Genomic DNA, 18,043 nt, shown 5'->3' with positions numbered 1-18,043 from the left:
GGGCAGGGACATTTTCTTGAGGCTAACAGGGTAAAACTTCAATGAAATGGGCACTCTCATACAATGCTAATAGTTGGTATAGATATTGCTGTAACATTTTAGGAGAAAACCTGGAAATGTGAACCGAACTGAGTCTTTAAAGAATTCCATCACCTTTGACATACTGCTAGGAATTTATCCCAGGAGACCCACACAAGGATTTGTATATACTGATTTTTAAATAACAGCACAGAAAAGGAAAGGTACACAATATTTATCAATACAAGATAAGTTAGTTCGTGGTCCATTGATAAAATGGAATACATTCGTAAAGCCACTCAAAATATTTTTGGAAAAAATATCTACTAACTTGGAAGTATACTATAACAATCCCCCATTTCATAAAGATTGAAAAAAGTCCAGAAGGAACTACATCAAAATGTGAACAGTAGTTAATGCATGGTAGTATGTTAACAGTACCATTAACAGTAATTTAACTCGGGGTGGTGGGATTACAAACATTTTAAGTTTTCTTTATTCTTTTCTGTATTTTGGCATATTTCTCACAATGAATGTGGATTGTTTTTATAATGAGAAAACAATTACAAAAATTAAAAAACGGTCACATATAGAAGCCAGCGGACACATATAATTGATAATCTAACATGAAAAAGTACACAGGGTGGGGAGGGAATCTCCTCAAGCTGTCCTGAAAAAGTATGTGTGCATTCTCCTCTAGTGTCCCAACCTCGTGGCCATGAGCACACGACTTTCGCGGACCAGGCCTACACAGGAAATTAAAGCAAAGTCATGAATACAGAAATGCTTTTCTTCTCAAATGCCATTTGACCTCTTCTATCAAACATTCTGCAGCATCTGGATTTGATCAAAGTTACATAATCAGGGGAAGTAGCCTGGAAAACACCTGGAATAGGCAGAACACAGATACTGGCTCAGGGGTGACTGTCGACTTAAAGTATGGGTTAAGGAGGGACTGTCCCTAACATGGAGACAGATGCTGAGAATTTCATGTGAGGGGATGAGGCCTTTGTCAGGAAGGAAAGGGCCTCCCACAGCTTTTTGATTCAACAGGACGTCAGGAAATCCAAGGCAGCCTTTCAGTTTTCCTCTCCAGTTCTTGCTCCATTCCACAAATTAATGGCCAAAGCCCAAAGGGAAGTATTGCTCATGCTTGCCTCTGGATCGAGACACTGAAGTGTAGCCACAGTCGAACACCAAAACCTTCCAGTCAATTCCCAATCCAGGCTGATGTCAAAATTGACTCACAATGTATAAATGCCAAGTTCCTTGCTTCATTTCACAGTGAACTATGCTCGTCAACCTTAAAAATGATCACAGTTTACAAGGCCAAAGTTGCAGAATGTACTTAAATCTTCCTTGCTTAATACATGAACTTCCTGCCGGTCCCAGGTTAGACCCCCTAAAGAAGCTCAAAGGATTCATTAAAAAAGGATGCCCCAAACAGCTCCCCTCTTCTGTTCTGCCAATGGATGAAGAAATCTTAGCATCTATTATTCTTAAAAATTTTAGTTAACATTTTCTGCAGCATCCTGAGTTATATTTTTAAAATATTTTTTATATCTTCAAAAATGCCTCCCATCTCATTGAAAATCCTTTTGCTATTTCACCACATCTTCAACGAAAAGGTTCCCACTCACCAACAAAACTCAGGAAAAGTCATATACCAAGAATGGTGCTGTCTAAAAAAATGCCTCCAAAGCTCTAAAAAGCTATGGCTCCAACTATGAGAATAACAAACTGAAAATTCTGTAAGAACAATGCCATAGAATTCACTGGATCTGTGCGTGATTAACTTATTTGGACAGTATTCTAAGAAAATAGCTTGGGTCTTTAAAGTACAATTTAAAGAGCATTTTATACAAAGATAATCCTTTCTTAAAGTTGTGAGTCACTGATCAAAAATGTTTACAAAAGATTCTCCCATATGGCATATCTGTCTAGACTTTCAGGGGCTGCTGCTGGAGCTGCCACTGGCAAGCAGGAGGAAGTAATGTGCTACTGCAGTCCCGAGGGGAGGGGAGGGGAGACTTCACCTCCAGGAAAAACATCCCTGGGAAGCTTCCTACCTTCCTGTTGGCGCTCGTGCCCAAGGTCACGGTTCCTTCTAGAGTCAGAACAGCCGGCTCTGTGGCGGTCATTACTGTCCACACTGGGGCTCTCGGGGACAGTTCAGTGTGGGGGAGGGGCGCGGGGGTGGGGCGTGTCGCGTGTGATAAACATTCCCTTTACTTTTGCTCACATTCAATTATTTAAACCCTGGTTGCTTTAGTCTTGTTTCCTTTGTGGGCCCTTCATTATTATGCTCTAGCTCAAGGAATCTCTGTAATTTAAAAATCTATAAAACAGATCCTTCAAAAAAGAAGGAAGCCTTCGTGTTTTATTTCATACTCGGTTCCAACTGATGAGATCATGCTCAGACTATTCTCAAGTCAGTTTATAACAGTCTAATACAACTTTTTATGATATGAGCTTAGAGGAAAAGTATTATTTCCCACAATTTGAACTCGATGAAAGCCATTTTATCTACATTCTACATGGCCCTTTATTTTGTAATTTACACCCTCACCCGGAGCAGTTAAAATTATTTTAAAACAACAAGTTTAGCTGCATATAGCCTTGGCATTAAGTTCACACTCTGAACAAAATGTTCCCAGCGCCCCAAAACACTGTGTCAGTTGCTGGGGAGCAGGGGTAGGGCAACGCGGTAATGATGCAAGGAATCATCACGGCCTCTGCTCCTTGTGGGAGAGACACAGTTCATGAAAATTCACACACCCTCAAAGCAGAAGTCTAATAGAAGATGGGCGCTCCCTGCGGATTAATTGATAAGGACACAGACACTGAGGGCCAGGAGTTGTGAGGGGGGCGAGCTCAGTAGGAAGGAGGTGGACCCTGAACGAGACCGTGCCTGGCTAGAGAAGTAGGATTAACACAGGGACCCAAGGCCAGCCTGACACATCAAGGCTACTAAGGGAGGGGTCTTCACTTGGGCTGTGTTGCGGACCCTCTGGTGATGCCCAGGGACTCTTTCTCAGAATACAGTTTGTAAATGCATCAAATACATATGGAGCACTGCAAAGGAAAACTCTATTGAAACAGTCCTCAAAATATCTTTAAAAAAGTAATTTGTGATACGGTGCTTCTTTATTAATGCATTAAATATATGCTCCTTTATTAACACCTTAAATAACAAGCTCTAGTAGTAGCTACTGTCATTTCAAAGTAGTAATGAGTGTAAGTAATAATTACAATTGTTACATGATTTGAAAATATCTGATTTCTACTGGTGGCAAAGTCACATGTACTGCTAATATTACTGTGGTTTGTTACCTACATTCTTAAAAGAATAATATACTAATTTTCAGTTATGTTTAGTGAAATAAAGTTTTCATATTTTTCCATCCAAGGACACGGAGGCTCCGAATTCCATGCCAGACCCCGAGGGCCTTGCAGGTTCACAACTGCTACACTACAGATTTGGTTCACTAGAACCCCAGTCATCCGACAGGGAGAGAGGCCTAGAAAGGGGGCTGCAGTAAATTAGCGCAAAGCCCGCATTATTCAGTTTTCTTTTTAGATAAATGCAGTTTTATTACTTCCCACTTAGGGGCATTGTAGGTAATAAATTAAATGGGTTTCTTAGAGAAATCTCCTTTAAAAAATAAAAAGTTAAAAAATAAATTTATTTAAAGTAGCCCAAGGTCTAACTATGTCTGGGAATCTTTTTACCTTATAATGTTCCTAGCCAATTTTAGAAAACAGAATTCTCCATCCTAACCTCTGTCCCTATCAGCAGTCCAGATACACAGCGCTCCCTTCTGAAGATACACGGTCCCTGCCCCCCTCCCTCCACCAGAAAGCCAAAAAATAAAAGGAATTTTGTGTCATCTTCTAAGAACCTACTGTCAAAGAAGTCTACAGTTACTGAAAATGAAGTATAAAGACCAATATAAAATAAGACCCTACCGTCTTCAAACAATTCTGAACCCCATCATTCACACCACCTCCCTCTCCCTCTCATCCCAGTAAGTGCACACCCACAGTCTGGTCACTTTCCCTCCCAAACCTCTGATCAGTCCCGTACTTTCCATGTCCCACCACACCCTTGACTGGTTTCCCCCTTTGACCCCACCCCCTGCATTCCGCCTCCACGCTGCCACCAGAGCAGTCGTTTTAAAATGCAGATCTGACCAAGTCACTCTTCTGTTAAAACCCACTGAGATGGCGGCTGGCCAAGAGGCAGAACAGAAACCTTGGGGGGCAGCTCTGCCTGTCGACGCTCAGTCACATTTATCAATACTAGCACTGTCACCTCTGGCAACAGAAGGAACAGTGCTATCATGTGCCTTGCAGGACAGCTGGCAGTCTGCCGATAGTGCAGGCGACACTGCTCCTAGCGACTAAAAGGGGCCCTCAGAAAACGGCTGGGCTTGTTACTGCCACCACCTCTACAGGAGAAGTCCGCGCTCCAGAAGCGGCACCTTCCCCCCGACACCCACTCTTCACCCAGCCTCCCCAAATGCCTTGCAGTTTCCCTGTTGCTGCCTCAGCTGTGTGCACCTGGACAAGGGCCAGTCACTCCCCCTGGAATGCCTTCCCAGCCCACTCCGTATCCTGCGCCCTCACGCCCTCTAGGAAACCTCTGACGGGTCCTTCTGCCTCCCTACCGCCTCTCCTCCCGCTGATTACTTCCCCTTCACCTCATCTGGGGAGCACGTGGTGTCTGATAGGGACACAGTAAGGAATCTGTTCCCATGTCCCTTGCAGTACAGTAAGCCTGGGCTCCAGGGTGGACAAGCCTTGTTCAAATCTCAGCCCACCACGTCTTTAAGATATTAATTTCTGAGCCTCAGTTTCTCAACTGCACGATGGTTCAACCTAGCTGGGCCGTCAGGAGGGGTCAACGAATACTGCACGCAGAGAATTTTTGCACGAATGCGGGAGTGGTACCTGGCACCAGGGCACTGCACTACAGGATAATTATTCCTTCTCTTGTTATTGTTACCACAATAATGTGAATTCCTTTGGGGCAGAGACCAAGCATTCTTATCAGAGTCTTCAGCACCTGCCTAATGCAATGCAGGACACACAGCACCGCTCAGTGTTTCTTAAAATGAACTCAACTGTAGGAACACCCTTTACTTGTTTGTCTTTAGCAACAAGGTAAAAATATTAAGTCACGATTGAAGAGTGCACCTTAATTATCTGTTAACCTGAAATAAGAAAAGCAGAAATGACAGACAGTAAAGATGAAAAGCAAATGCAACCTGACCAGGAAAACTTTTATAAAGATCTAGGAAATATAGTAACTTTTTAATGGAATGTAAACCACGGCCAAGATCCTAAAACAAGGTGTAACAGGAAAGTACATTTCTCTGTGCTTTCAAAAGAAATAGGATTTGTTACAGTCTCCCAACAGGCAGACACCCGGTGAGATCCCGATGCCTCCACACACTTCTTGTCTGTGGGCGAAGAAAGGTTCCATGAATCCCTGTTACTGGCCCAGATGCAAACTGTCCACAGTGAGCCTGCTAACCATAAAGGCATTTTTATTCTGTCACAGGCCATTTGCAACAGACTGAAAGCCTTCCCCTCTGCCTGCCAGGCCTGGGATGGTTTGAAAGCACGCATTTCACAATTCCTGTTCTCTTTTAAAGCATCATCAAGGCTCCTGGGCCAGTTTAGACCCGACTGACTTAAGTGAAGGGGCTGCCCAATGGCAGGCAAGTTCCCCAGAATGTCTCATTAGCCATTATTATTCCTATTGCTAATTGGACTAAGTGAACATGACCCCCAAACAGGTATTTTGGCTCCAAAAAGCAACGGCTAATTCTACTCATGGCCCGCCTTTAAATTAAATGTTAAGGTATTCAATGTACAATGCTATTAGGTAAATCTGAGGACTGGTGAGACTGATAAGGGTTAGGTCTCCAAAGAGAATTTAAGAGTAATAAGGCTAAAGTTTACGCCACTGAACGTGAGTGAATAACAGCTAGTACCGAGTGCACTTGAGAGGGCAGGAAGTGGAAACAGAGGTGAAGTCACTCACCTGCTCTCCCTCCAGTTATCCATCCATCAGCCACCTGTCTGTCTGTCAGTCTGTCGGTCTCACTAAGTCTCCAGCACTGCTCTCTCACGATCTGGCTCTTTTTCCTTCTCATCTCTGGATCTCTTCCCTGCCGCCCCCCATCCCCCCTCTGCCCCTGTCCCAGCCCCCACCCCTTCCTTCCCTCTTATCTTGACTTCTTGTCTTTGTCTCCCAGTCTGTCTGTATCTCTCCCTTCTGTCTGTCTTCTCTATCACCACCACCCAACATACAGTATAACAAAGTACCGAAGGTGTGGATTAAGAATGAAGGATTTGAGGGCTTCCCTGGTGGCGCAGTGGTTAAGAATCCGCCTGCCAATGCAGGGGACACAGGTTCGAGCCCTGATCTGGGAAGATCCTACATGCCGCGGAGCAACTAAACCCGTGCGCCACAACTACTGAGCCTGTGCTCTAGAGCCCGCGAGACACAACTACTGAGCCCGCATGCCACAACTACTGAAGCCCGTGTGCCTAGAGCCCGTGCTCCGCAACAAGAGAAGCCACTGCAATGAGAAGCCCGCGCACCGCAACAAAGAGTAGCCCCCGCTCAACACAACTAGAGAAAGCCCACACGCTGCAATGAAGACCCAACGCAGCCAAAAAATAAATAAATTTATTAAAAAAAAAAAAGGGTCAGAGGAAGGGAAGATACTTTTCCTTAAAACCAAGGACAGGAAGTATTAATTACATGCATCAAAGCAAACTTGGAAACAAATTGTTTTCTTAACAACAAGAAAAACTATGGGTGGGTTTAGCTCTATTCTACCATCACACTTCAGCCATTAGAGAAATTGGCAATGCCAATATTTTAGACTGTGAAATATTTACTTAAAATAACAACAGCTAACATTTGCAAACATCTTGCTCTGTGCTGAACAATTTAAATGAAATCTCTCATGTGAATCTCCCAACTCAAGAAGGTAGGGACTACTATGAGCCTTATTTTAAAAATGAGAACACCAAGGCTCAGAGAGCAACATGCCCATGGTCACGGGCATCTGGGCCCAGGCCGGCCTCTGAGCCCAGGCGGGCTGGCTAAAGAGCTGTGTGCTTCACGTGAGAATGGGACCTTGGCAATACCCTAGCCATAACACTGCCTTGACTTAAGGACATCTCAAAAGAACCTCACATCAGTATAAATACATACATTTAGCACTTCATTGGTCTCAACACTTTCCCTTGAATCATCTCCTAGATCCTCAAAACAATCCTTGAAGGTGGGCTGGACAGAATGTTTGTTCTCTTGGTCTTTAGAGGTAAGAAAACGGAAAAGCTGAGAGACGAAAACTGGGATCGCCTGACTCCACATTCAAAAGTATTTCCAACCAAAGTGAACTGGGGCCCTTCTTCCTCCTCTTCTCTAGAAACCTCATAGCGTTGGTATGAGAATGAAGTGAGGATGTCTATGAAGTGCTTGGTGCCAAAGAACTGTCACATCATAAATGCTCAACAATTTCAACGTAACCCCAAATGAAAAGGACTGACTGGCTTTCTATTTGGTTGCAGAAAGAGCTTCAGATTTTCTTTGTTACTAAACAAGGGAAGTATTTGATGACCTCAGAAGAGAGTATTTAGAAAGAGAGCATAAGCTTCTCTGAGGCATAAGTTCTAAAAGTGTATCTGTGTGGCTGGCACCACATAAAGCATTCACCAGAAAGTTAACTGCTGAAAAGAAGCGTTTAAAAGTGGGCCCTTAAAATAAGTTTTGAAAGTTCAAGAAGAGTTCACTTCACAGACATTAGTTTTTGATTCCACAGTACAGAACTAACATGTCCATGTACAACATTCATGCACAATGTATGCAAACACAAATACATGAACAAAGAAAAGTAAAGTGGAAAAAAAAAGAATTCAATTGGCTAATGTTCATGTTTTCTTTCACACCTCTAGAAGAGGGAAGAAATAATCAGAAAATTCAGTGCTTGAAGTAAACCTAAGATTGTAAAGCAAAATGTGGTCATGGTGACTAGTTACCGCTATAAACATACACTTTCACAAAGTTGGAGCACAAAATTTAAATGCTATAAATGCTTATATATGCATAAAATGTTTCTAGAAGGACACATAAACTCAAGTGAGGCTTCTGGGTAGGGAAACTGGATAAAGGACAGAATTTTCTTTTCACTCTCCTATTTAGAATTTTTTATGATGTACAGCTATTTTAATATACATCTACTGCTAAAGGTAATCATTTTTATCAGTATTAGGCTTCTAAAAGAGAAAAAAAAGAATATCCTTGTTTCAGGCTTTAGAGTGTTTCTGAAGATACCATTTTAACATCCACAGAGAGCTACAAAGGAGCTGAACAATCACAGCTGGTAAAGCGTATACTGGCTAAAACTGGGCTCTCTGGAGCCAGACAGCAAGGGTTCAAATCCCAGCACCACCATTTGCTAGCTCTGTGACCTTAGACAAGTTTCCTAACTTTCAGATGCCTCGGCTTTCTCACCTATAAAATGGAAGCAACCAAAGGGCCGTCATGAAAAATAAGCAAATTAAATCACATAGAATGCTGAAACAGTGCTTGGAACACAGTAAGCATTTAATAATTGTTGCTTTGACAGCTAGGCCCAAGTAGCAATAGATGCATGATCAAGTTGCATTTATGGCTGAACTTTCTCTGATAGAATGGAAAACTTGACCATATTCAATTTTCTCCGTGACTCGGGATGCCTGGGTCCCTAGTGCATGTCAATTAAACACTGACTGATTGATTGAGGATGTCAGTAAAAGCAAAAAGCCTGGATTACTTATCCAGATGTTGGCAAGTGTTTTTCCCAAGCGACTAATAGCACATGCAGTCTTTAAGAAACAATCACTGAGGTTTGTTAAATTCTCTCAACTACAAAACAGTAATTCCTTTACTTTCTCCGATTAACCATAACAATGAAAGAAGGAAAACTCAGTCACAAAAAAGAATTCCTAGAGTGATACCTTCCTAGATGAAGCCTTAATGCAAGGCAGTCTGCTGTAATCAGAACTTTTATTTTTTTTGAGACTGGACAGTCAACAGTATTTCAAGACATGCTGGAACAAGACTCATTAGATTTTGCCTCCCCTCCCCCAAAACAATAACTAAACCAGCCAGGTAAGAACTAAATCCCCTGTTTACTCCCAGGAAAACAAAACAATGTCACAGCATTGCTTTGACCTAACCTTTCTTCCAGCTCTGCAGTTACAAAAGCCCATTCATCTACTCTGCCTTAAGTATCCATCTGCAAAATGGAGATGGTAATGCCTAACACTAACTCGTTACAGATGTAAATGAGAATGTGTCCAGAATTTTGAGCAACTTGGAAAGTAAGCAACATATTAACTGAAGATGATTTTGGCTGCTCAGATGCCAACTTTTAGGGACAAATCAACCATCTTCCCCTCTAAATGCTAGATTTTGTGAGCCCACTCCATCTGGACGCATCTTCTCCAAGGGACTAACCTTGGGCTAACAATATACACATCTCATGGCAAGAGGGGCCAACGGGTTTCACCTGTATCACTGGTGTTTATGGTTTGAGCTGTACATGTGTGTGACATCAGGCAGACCCTCAAGTCAAAAAGTTGGAAAGAAAAGAAAAATAGGTTAGACGATTAACAAGGCCTCCGTTTATTTCGCCTTCATTTTAAAAAGAAAAACATTACAACTTCATGGCACTACAGCAGCAGAAATCCTACTTGTTCTAAAATGAGCTTTACATTTCTATTCCTATTTCAAGTCCTAAATGAAAATGACAAACAAATGCAAGCAGGATTACATCTCTGAAGTACAATTAGCCTTTCTGCTGAAAGCAAGCAGTCTGGGATGACCAGTCCCCAAATCAGATAAATTTCAGATTCATCCTGAAGCTACAAAATGAGGGCCACTCATCATACTCAATTGGCTTTTTTTTTTTTTTTCAGTTGTCACCTTACTAAGACAGAAAACAAAGACAAATAAACAGGAAAGAAAAAAAATGGGATTAGAGAAGAAAAGGAGAGTAGAATGGAAAGAGGGCGAAAGTGAACCGCTCCGGGCTCTGAGGCTTTATCGAAGGAACTTAACAGGAGGTTACCCTCTTCCCTCCCAAGTACCCTGGACTCATTCAAAATGCCTTCTTAAAATACGGTGTAACTTTTCTTTTCACCCGCAAAAGTGAGAGAATTCCTAAGACCTCGTCGTGGTCCGTAGATAAGGGGTGGGGGGGTGGGGGAGTAGAAAGATCACTTGAAATTCTGTATCCATAAATGGTAGAGCCGTGTTCTCTTTGTACACGAGACTTAATGAAAATCATATGTTTCACAAACACGGGTTGACCTTTTTGACACATAATTCCCAATTAACGGTGGAAATTCCACAACGTGGGCTCACAAGGCCGTTCAGGCCTATAGAGTTCGCTTTCCCCAACTTTCGGGCAGAGCCCCGCAGCCCGGGGCCCGCGACTTCGCCCTCCCGACGTGGGTTCTCCCGGGGTGAGCGCGCGGGGGCCGGAGCCCCGCACCCTCCCGGCTCACGGCAGCGCCCAGGGGCGGGCGAGGGAAAGAAAGAGAAAGCGGGAGAAAGAGGGAGAGGGCGAGAAAGGGAGAGGGAGGGAGAGGAAGAGGAGGGAGCGCGCGCGGGCGGGCGGGCGAGGCCTAGGAAGGCCCGGCGGCGGACACGCGGCCGCCTAGACCCAGTCCCGGCGCCGGCCCCGCGCTTACCTTCCAGGTAACAGCTGGAGGAGGACGAGAGCCCCTTCTTGGATTTGCAGCCCACCAACTTCAAGCAAATTTCCAACATTTTCGCGTGCCGGCGGCGTCGAGGCCGGCGCCCTGGGCTGGCTCCGCGGCGCGGCTCAAGCCCGGCTCTCCCGGCTGGCCCCGCCTGCCCTCCCGGGCCCCCGCGGCCCCGCCATGCCGCCTCCCCGCCGCCCCGCGCGCCCGCCCGTGGCCGCGGCCGCGTCTCGGTCTCCGCTCCGGACGCGCCTGTTAACAAAGGGCCAGGAGCCCGGCCCGCGAGGCCCGCCCCCGCCGCCTTAACCCTCTCCGCGCCGCGCCCGGACCCAGAGCTTCCCGGCGTTCTCAGGGCCCAGCCCGGCCCTGGGCCGTTACCGCGGTCCGAAACCGAGGCCCCGCCAATTTCTAGGTTAAGGAAAGAGGGGGTGGTTATTTTAAGCGCGGCATTCACGGGTTCTCAACGTTGGGAAGTGCGGTCCTAACACCCCAAGACAGACACCGACAACTAGGGCAGTTGGGGAGGGCAGGCCTGCATCTCTGTGGCAGGAGATGCCCCCAACCTGCACCACTTAAGGCCAAGTGAGTTCCACTGGGCGCGGTGCCCTGGCGAACCCTATGTCCCTAGACTGTTGGTGAATAATGCAGATTCCTCTGGAATTATCAGTTCTGGTCTCATTTATACTCAGTGAGCTTACTGTGATTCAGGCTAACTCAATAGGCGTCTGAGGAATGAATAATCAGAGAGCTGCAACCCACATTACAACTACACAAGTTTGCAACACATTTGTCAAATCATACATCCAGACTAGGAGACAAAAGAGATGGGCGAGTTCAAATTCAAACATAACTTCTGATAATTTGTAAAGGGAGCTTAGTCTCCACAATGAGAACTCATCAGGGTCATGGCCTGTGTCCCTTCTTTAAGAAGCCTCATTTTCTTCAACAGAGAACTCTTCCCCTTGTTTGGTGTGTGCCATGGGGGCCATTGTTTAAAACCCATTTCATTGCTGTACTTGGCTCAAATCCTTTTATAACTAATGATAAGACAATATCATAACATATAACAACATAATAAATAACAATAATCACAATAATGTGTTCCTTGGCACAAAACCGGAAATCCAGATCAGTGGGAAACCATATGGAATCCAATCATATCAAATAATTTAATAAAAATCAGATAGGGACTTCCCTGGTGGCGCAGTGTTTTAAGAATCCACCTGCCAATGCAGGGGACATAGGTTCAAGCCCCGGTCCAGGAAGATCCCACATGCCACGGAGCAACTAAGCCTGTGCACCACAACTACTGAAGCCTGCACACCTAGAGCCCGTGCTCTGCAACAAGAGAAGCCACCGCAAAGAGAAGCCCGTGCACCTCAACGAAGAGTAGCCCCCGCTCACCGCAACTAGAGAAAGCCCGCTTGCAGCAACGAACACCCAATGCAGCCGAAAATAAATAAATAAATAAAATCAGATAAATTTCAGTAACTATAGGAAAGTGAAGTTATCTAAATAGTGTTAGATAACTAAATTGCAATAGGGAGAAAAATTAAGTTAGTACACATCTTAGAGCACATGAATACTAACAGCTGACATGTATTGAGATCTTACTATGAGTCAGACTCTTGTGAGAAGCACCCTCTGTTCATTACCACATTGCATTTGCACAACTGTCCTGTGAGGAAAACAGAATTATTATCTGATTCTTCAGGTAAAAATCTGAAGTTTAGAGAAGTCAAGCACCTCGCCCAAAGTCCTATGGCTGGCAACAGGCAGAGCTGGACTCAACCCAGGTCTACCTAGCTCCAAGGATCAAGCTCCTAACCAGTGGATTATGCAGCCCCTTCCCACCAAGAATAAATTCCAAGTAAATTAAAGCTTTGGATATCTATATCTTTGGTTAAATAACTAAGGTTGTCATATGTTTCAGAAGCAGCCTTTGTCAAGAGACCCCAGCTACGGTGATCAGCTCCAGAGGCAAAGCTGGACTCGTTCGTGGTCTAGCCTAACCTGCAGTGACAGAAACCTGGGTATCTTCAGTACACCAGGAATGGCTAAGTAACAAGATCTTCACTCAGGTCTGCCAAAACTAGTACCCGACAGTTCAGGATTGGACTGGATGTGACTAGTGTATATCACAGGGTTTCTCAGCCAAGGCGTCATTAACTTTTCAGAGATGTCCTGTCAGTTTCTGATTCATGTACAAAATGTGTTTCTACTGCAAGTAAGGGACCTATGGTTTGTGTTGTAGTACCAGGTCAGGCCTCATGAGCACCTAAGAAGACACAGCAGTTCCCATCGCCTGGAGACACAGGGCTACAGGGCCACCAGGTGACAAGTGACTGTGGATGCTGTCTAGATTCTGGGAGCCACTATCATTTCTGCTAGAGAGCCTGTTTGTAATGATAGCCAACTTGTTTAGTGTTACTTGAAACTTTCAACCTCCAGTGTAATGCCAAAAATAAAATCCCAAAGGGTGCCACCATTACAAATAAGCTGAAAACTACTGTGTTGGTGCCATTTTAGAAAGTTAAAGGTCTTTGGACCAGACTATAATAAAGTCTGTCATTATATAGCATTTAAGATTTAATGGGCTATATTCAAGTAGGCACCTTAATGCAAAGGATTATATGTTAATGGACATTTTTGCAATTCTAACCATATCCTTGAATTCTATCAATTAATACAGGCCCAGGTATTTGTTTGCATGTGCTATACTTTATATTAGGATGTAAGTTTATTTTAAAAAGCTAATGACTGTTACTAATATTCTGCTCTTGAGTCTAAAATAACCATATCCCTTTGGGGACTTCCCTGGTGGTCCAATGGGTAAGACTCCACGCTGCCAATGCAAGGGGGCCCAGGTTTGATCCCTGGTCGGGGAACTAGATCCCGCATGCATGCCGCAACTAAGAAGTCCGCATGCTGCAACTAAGAGAAACCCTCATGCCACAACTAAGAAGTCCACATGCTGCAACTAAAAAGATGCCGCATGCCGCAGTGAAGGTCAGGCGCAGCCTAAATAAATGAATAAATAATAAAATAAAATAAAATGACTTTATCCCTTTAAAAACTCTTAAAATGAGTAATGCTTATAAACCGTGTCCAAATCTTTTAAAACTTAAGTTATAAAACCATACATCAACAGGTCTGGCAAAACACTCTGAATTAGCAGCAACGAATATTGAAAACATCCTCAAGCTGCACACCACCAAATTAAACCAGTACTATTCTTTCCAGATCTGGCTTTTGATGCTCTTTGAAGCTTATTCACAAGATACAAAAAACATTCTGTTACAAGCAAATAAGAGAGCTTCAATCTCCTTACTAGAATGAAGAAAGGCCTGAGAAGGATTCCCTCTAAGCAACCTTAAACCTAAAAGCCATTAACTTAAAGAAGAAAAAAAAAAAAGGAAAACAAACAAAGAAATTAAAAAGACTGTGAACTAACGTGTTTGCTACATTACATTCAGTTTGGGAAAGGAATAAACTTTTAATATGTGCCAGGCACAAGCTTCCCAAAAACCCTACGAATTTTGTGTAGTTTAACTTCATTTCACAGGTAAGGAAACAGGGGGGTAAGCAGGGACCGGGACAGCTAAGTATTCTGTCCAGGTTCACACACCTAGAAGTAGTAAGGGCTAAAGCCCTTGAACTTTCCAAAATGGACATAATTTGCAATTTAAGTGAAAGGTGGATAACTGTAGCAAAGCCAGAGGATGAAATAAAAATCATTAACTATTGAAAAATATGTCTTAAAACAATTCAGGGAATTAGAACTACTGATATTTAAGAATATTTTTAAATATATTAAGAAAGAAAGAATAAAGGTTCTTAATTAAAGTATGTGATCTGAGCTGTGTGTTTCTAAAAGTACAGTCCATGGACAACCTATTTTGAATCGCCTGGGGTGCTTACTTAAAATGCAGACTCTTGATCTCCATTCTAGACCTACACAATCAGAATATATGGAGCGGGCTGTATCTTAACATGTTCCCCAGATGATCTGTGTGCATATTTAAGTTTAGACATTTTTAAAATTATATTTATTTATTTATTTTCTTTCTTTCTTCTTTTTGGCTGCACTGGGTCTTAGTTGTTGCACGCGGGCTCTCTTGCTAAGGCGCACAAGCTCAGTAGTTGTGGCGCGCGGGCTCAGTTACCCCGCGGCATGTGGGATCTTAGTTCCCCAACCAGGGATCGAACCCACGTCCCCTTCATTGGAAGGCGGATTCTTTACCACTGGACCACAGGGAAGTCCCCATACTTAAGTTTAAAAACCACTGTTTTGGAAGTGGGAAGAGCTGCTTCTTATTTTCCCTGGGAATAGGACAAACAGGGACGGATATTTCTAAAATTTACTCATTTGAAAGCAATCTTTGAGTTAAAGAAATTGTATAACTCTAAACAAATTACCAAAAGAGAACTCTTCTCTGAAAATTTTGGATACAGATTGAATTTTTTTAAAGTTTGGAGTTCAGTCCTATTTTTTTAAAAGCAGGGTGGGCGGGTGGACAAGGGCCCACCACAGAAGTTGGTCAAGGGGAGAAAGCAGGACACAGATGCAGGATGTGGAAGCTCCATCTGGGAGCAGCAGGATGGGGGTGGGAGTTTAAGGCAGACAGATGAATCTGACATGGTGCCTGGTTTGGGGCCCCCAGGACCAGATGGGCCCAGATCTGACTGATCCCTTCACTGTTTCCAGCCCAGTTAATAACTTTAGGAGGAAAGAGCAAAGATCTTGAGGTATGTGTATGCTATTTCACATGCCAACAAAGCCCACATCCTCTGATTCTGCAGACACTGTCCAGTGAGAGACTGCCAGCCTCCCTAGTGATGTGGGCCCAACCCACTGGAGAATGCAGCTTAGAATATCACATCAATCATACCCACTTTTGCCCCTGTAAAGGGCATACATGCAACCCTTTAAGTATCATACATTTTCAGTGAGATAACACTGTTCATTGGTCAAGTGTCAGAAAGGTCCAGGGACTCTGGTATGGGGAAACCAGGTGGGAGGGGGAGGCAACACAGTGGAGACTGAATGAGGTATGACATCTCGCAAACTTATTCTCAGTCTCAGACTTGCCTCTCATTGTGACAGCTTGGGCAAGTGACTCAATTTTCTAGTCTGTAAAATTGGGGGATGGTCTTAAGAGTAGCTCTCTCACTGGGTTATGAAGATTGGAAATAATGTATGGAAAGTGCCCAATGCAGAGAAGGTGCTCAATAAACAATAACTATTGTTATTTCCAAAAGAGGCCTCTTTCTGTATCAGGTGATGGTCTGTTTTCCTGCCTAAGTCTTACTGCCACTAAGTCAAGAGCTAAAATTAACAAATGTGATATGTGCAAATGATTCCAGAAAGCACAGTCTGAGGGAGTGAAAGCAGTCTGGAGGTTTTCCAAGGGACAAGGAAATCAACTTATTTTATTAAGGGAAAGAAACACTAGCTATGGGGTAGGAGTAGCAACCAAGGTTCAAATGTCACACAGAGTCCTATCTTTAATCCTAAAGCCAAAGTTTTACAACCACAGCTTTGTGGCAAAACACAAACTCCACACCCCACATCTTTAGTGCGGGCCTATTTCAGGCCCAGAACTTGATGTGCAGGCCACACATAGGACTGTCTTTCATATAACACTGCTTGTTTTGTTAGTCCCTTTGGTATTTACAGAGCTACAATTCTCAATGGGGGGGCCAAATCTAAACTGCTTTAGGGTAATTACATCCACTTTCTAGAAAATCCCATTTTAGTAAGATTTTACTATATTTTTTATAATCAACAAGTCAAACATAATGATTAAACAATTTTTCTCCTGGAAGAAACTAATATTGTTGGTATGCCCTAAATATTTTTTATTATTTTTTTCTTAATCAAAGTAATATATCAATACGTACATTGTTAAGAATCAAATAGTACTAAAAGTCTTATAATAAAATCAGTAGTCCCCTGACTCCATCCCTTTGTCTGTTTCCCCAGAGGCAGCCTTCTTCAGATTTTTAATATCTTCATATTGTTGTTTCTGGATTCCTCAGCTTTCCACATTATATATTAACTTGTTATAGTAGTATTATACTATCACCATCTCCAACCTCCCATAACAATAAAATCACAATTTTTGGTTAAATCATTGGTCAGTGTTGACATTATTATGATGATATAAATATTGTTCATTGCTCCGCCAATAATATACTATGAATGTTTCCTTTATTATATAACTTTATCATGGAGATATTAATTGCCTTGATTTTTTCATTTAATTAGTCTTCTCTATGCCTATTACTGTTTTTTCCCCAAACATTTCAAGTATCTGCCAAACACCTAGTAGAATTTTTTCCAAATACTAAGACACTTAAAATATCCTCAGTTCTGTGTATTGACTTATCCTCATCTTGCTGGAATTCATCATCCAGTAGATTCCTGGGGGGTTAGGGGAGGTGCGTGTCTAAAAAATGCCTTTCCATTCCACTCAGTTTGGCTGGGTATAGAATTCTAGGTTGAAAATCATTTTCCCCACTTAATTTTGAAGGCATTTCTCCACTGTCTTCTAGTTTTCAGTATTGTTGTTTAGAAGTGCAATTCCACTCTGACTCCTGATCCTTTATATATCACCTGCTTTTCTCTTTGGAAGCTTTTAGGATCTTCTAATATTCTTGGTGTTCTGAAATTTTACAATGATATGGCTTGGACTCAATATATATATGCTGTGTACTCAGGGAGCCAATGCAATTCAAAGATTTGTCATTTAACTCCAGAAAATACTCACTTCACTAAGCTCTGGAATTTGTCTGATATTTATTGTCTCCTAAATTCTCCTCCATTTTCTCTCTTTCTGGAATTCCTACCAGATGTATACTGAAGCCCTGGGATTGAGCTTCTAATCTTCTTATCTGTTCTCTTTTGTTGTCTAAATCTTTGTCTTGTGTTTTGCTTTCTGAGATAGACTATTTGCCAAGTCTTGTGTTGAATTTTAAATTTTAGCTATCATGTTTTCAATATTAAAGAGCTCATTTTATTCTGATTGTTACTTTTTAATAACACGCTGTTGTTTGATGTTTGCTGTATTTTTCTCTGAGGAGAGCAATGAATAGTTCTTCTGAATTTTTCTTCTGTTTCCTGCATTGTTTTTATTTCCACCATGTTCCCTTTTTCTGCGAATTTGTTTTACCCTCTATCTATCATATAGAAACTTTTAATTTGACTGTCCATTCATTATACATGAAAGAGGAACTAAAAAAATAT

The 18,043-nt window shown here is 42.7% G+C and overlaps 1 protein-coding gene across 2 annotated transcripts in view; it reads right to left on the bottom strand.

Moving 5' to 3' along the window:
* Positions 1-18,043, bottom strand: part of ABL1 (ABL proto-oncogene 1, non-receptor tyrosine kinase) — a 133,665-nt gene that overhangs the window by 31,739 nt on the left and 83,883 nt on the right. The window contains exon 1 of one of the 2 annotated variants that reach the window (XM_059925844.1): positions 10,783-10,961. The exons of the other annotated variant lie outside the window; for it this stretch is intronic. Coding sequence (XP_059781827.1) covers positions 10,783-10,861 — 79 coding nt within the window. The 5' untranslated portion in view covers positions 10,862-10,961. Of the gene's footprint in view, positions 1-10,782; positions 10,962-18,043 lie in introns of those variants that run through there. 2 annotated transcript variants of the gene reach the window in all.

This window comes from Balaenoptera ricei, chromosome 6 (genome assembly GCF_028023285.1).
Source record: "Balaenoptera ricei isolate mBalRic1 chromosome 6, mBalRic1.hap2, whole genome shotgun sequence".
Lineage (NCBI taxonomy): Eukaryota > Metazoa > Chordata > Mammalia > Artiodactyla > Balaenopteridae > Balaenoptera > Balaenoptera ricei.
The sequence above is the reverse complement of the archived record's forward strand: the minus strand, read 5'-3'. Positions and strand labels throughout refer to the sequence as shown.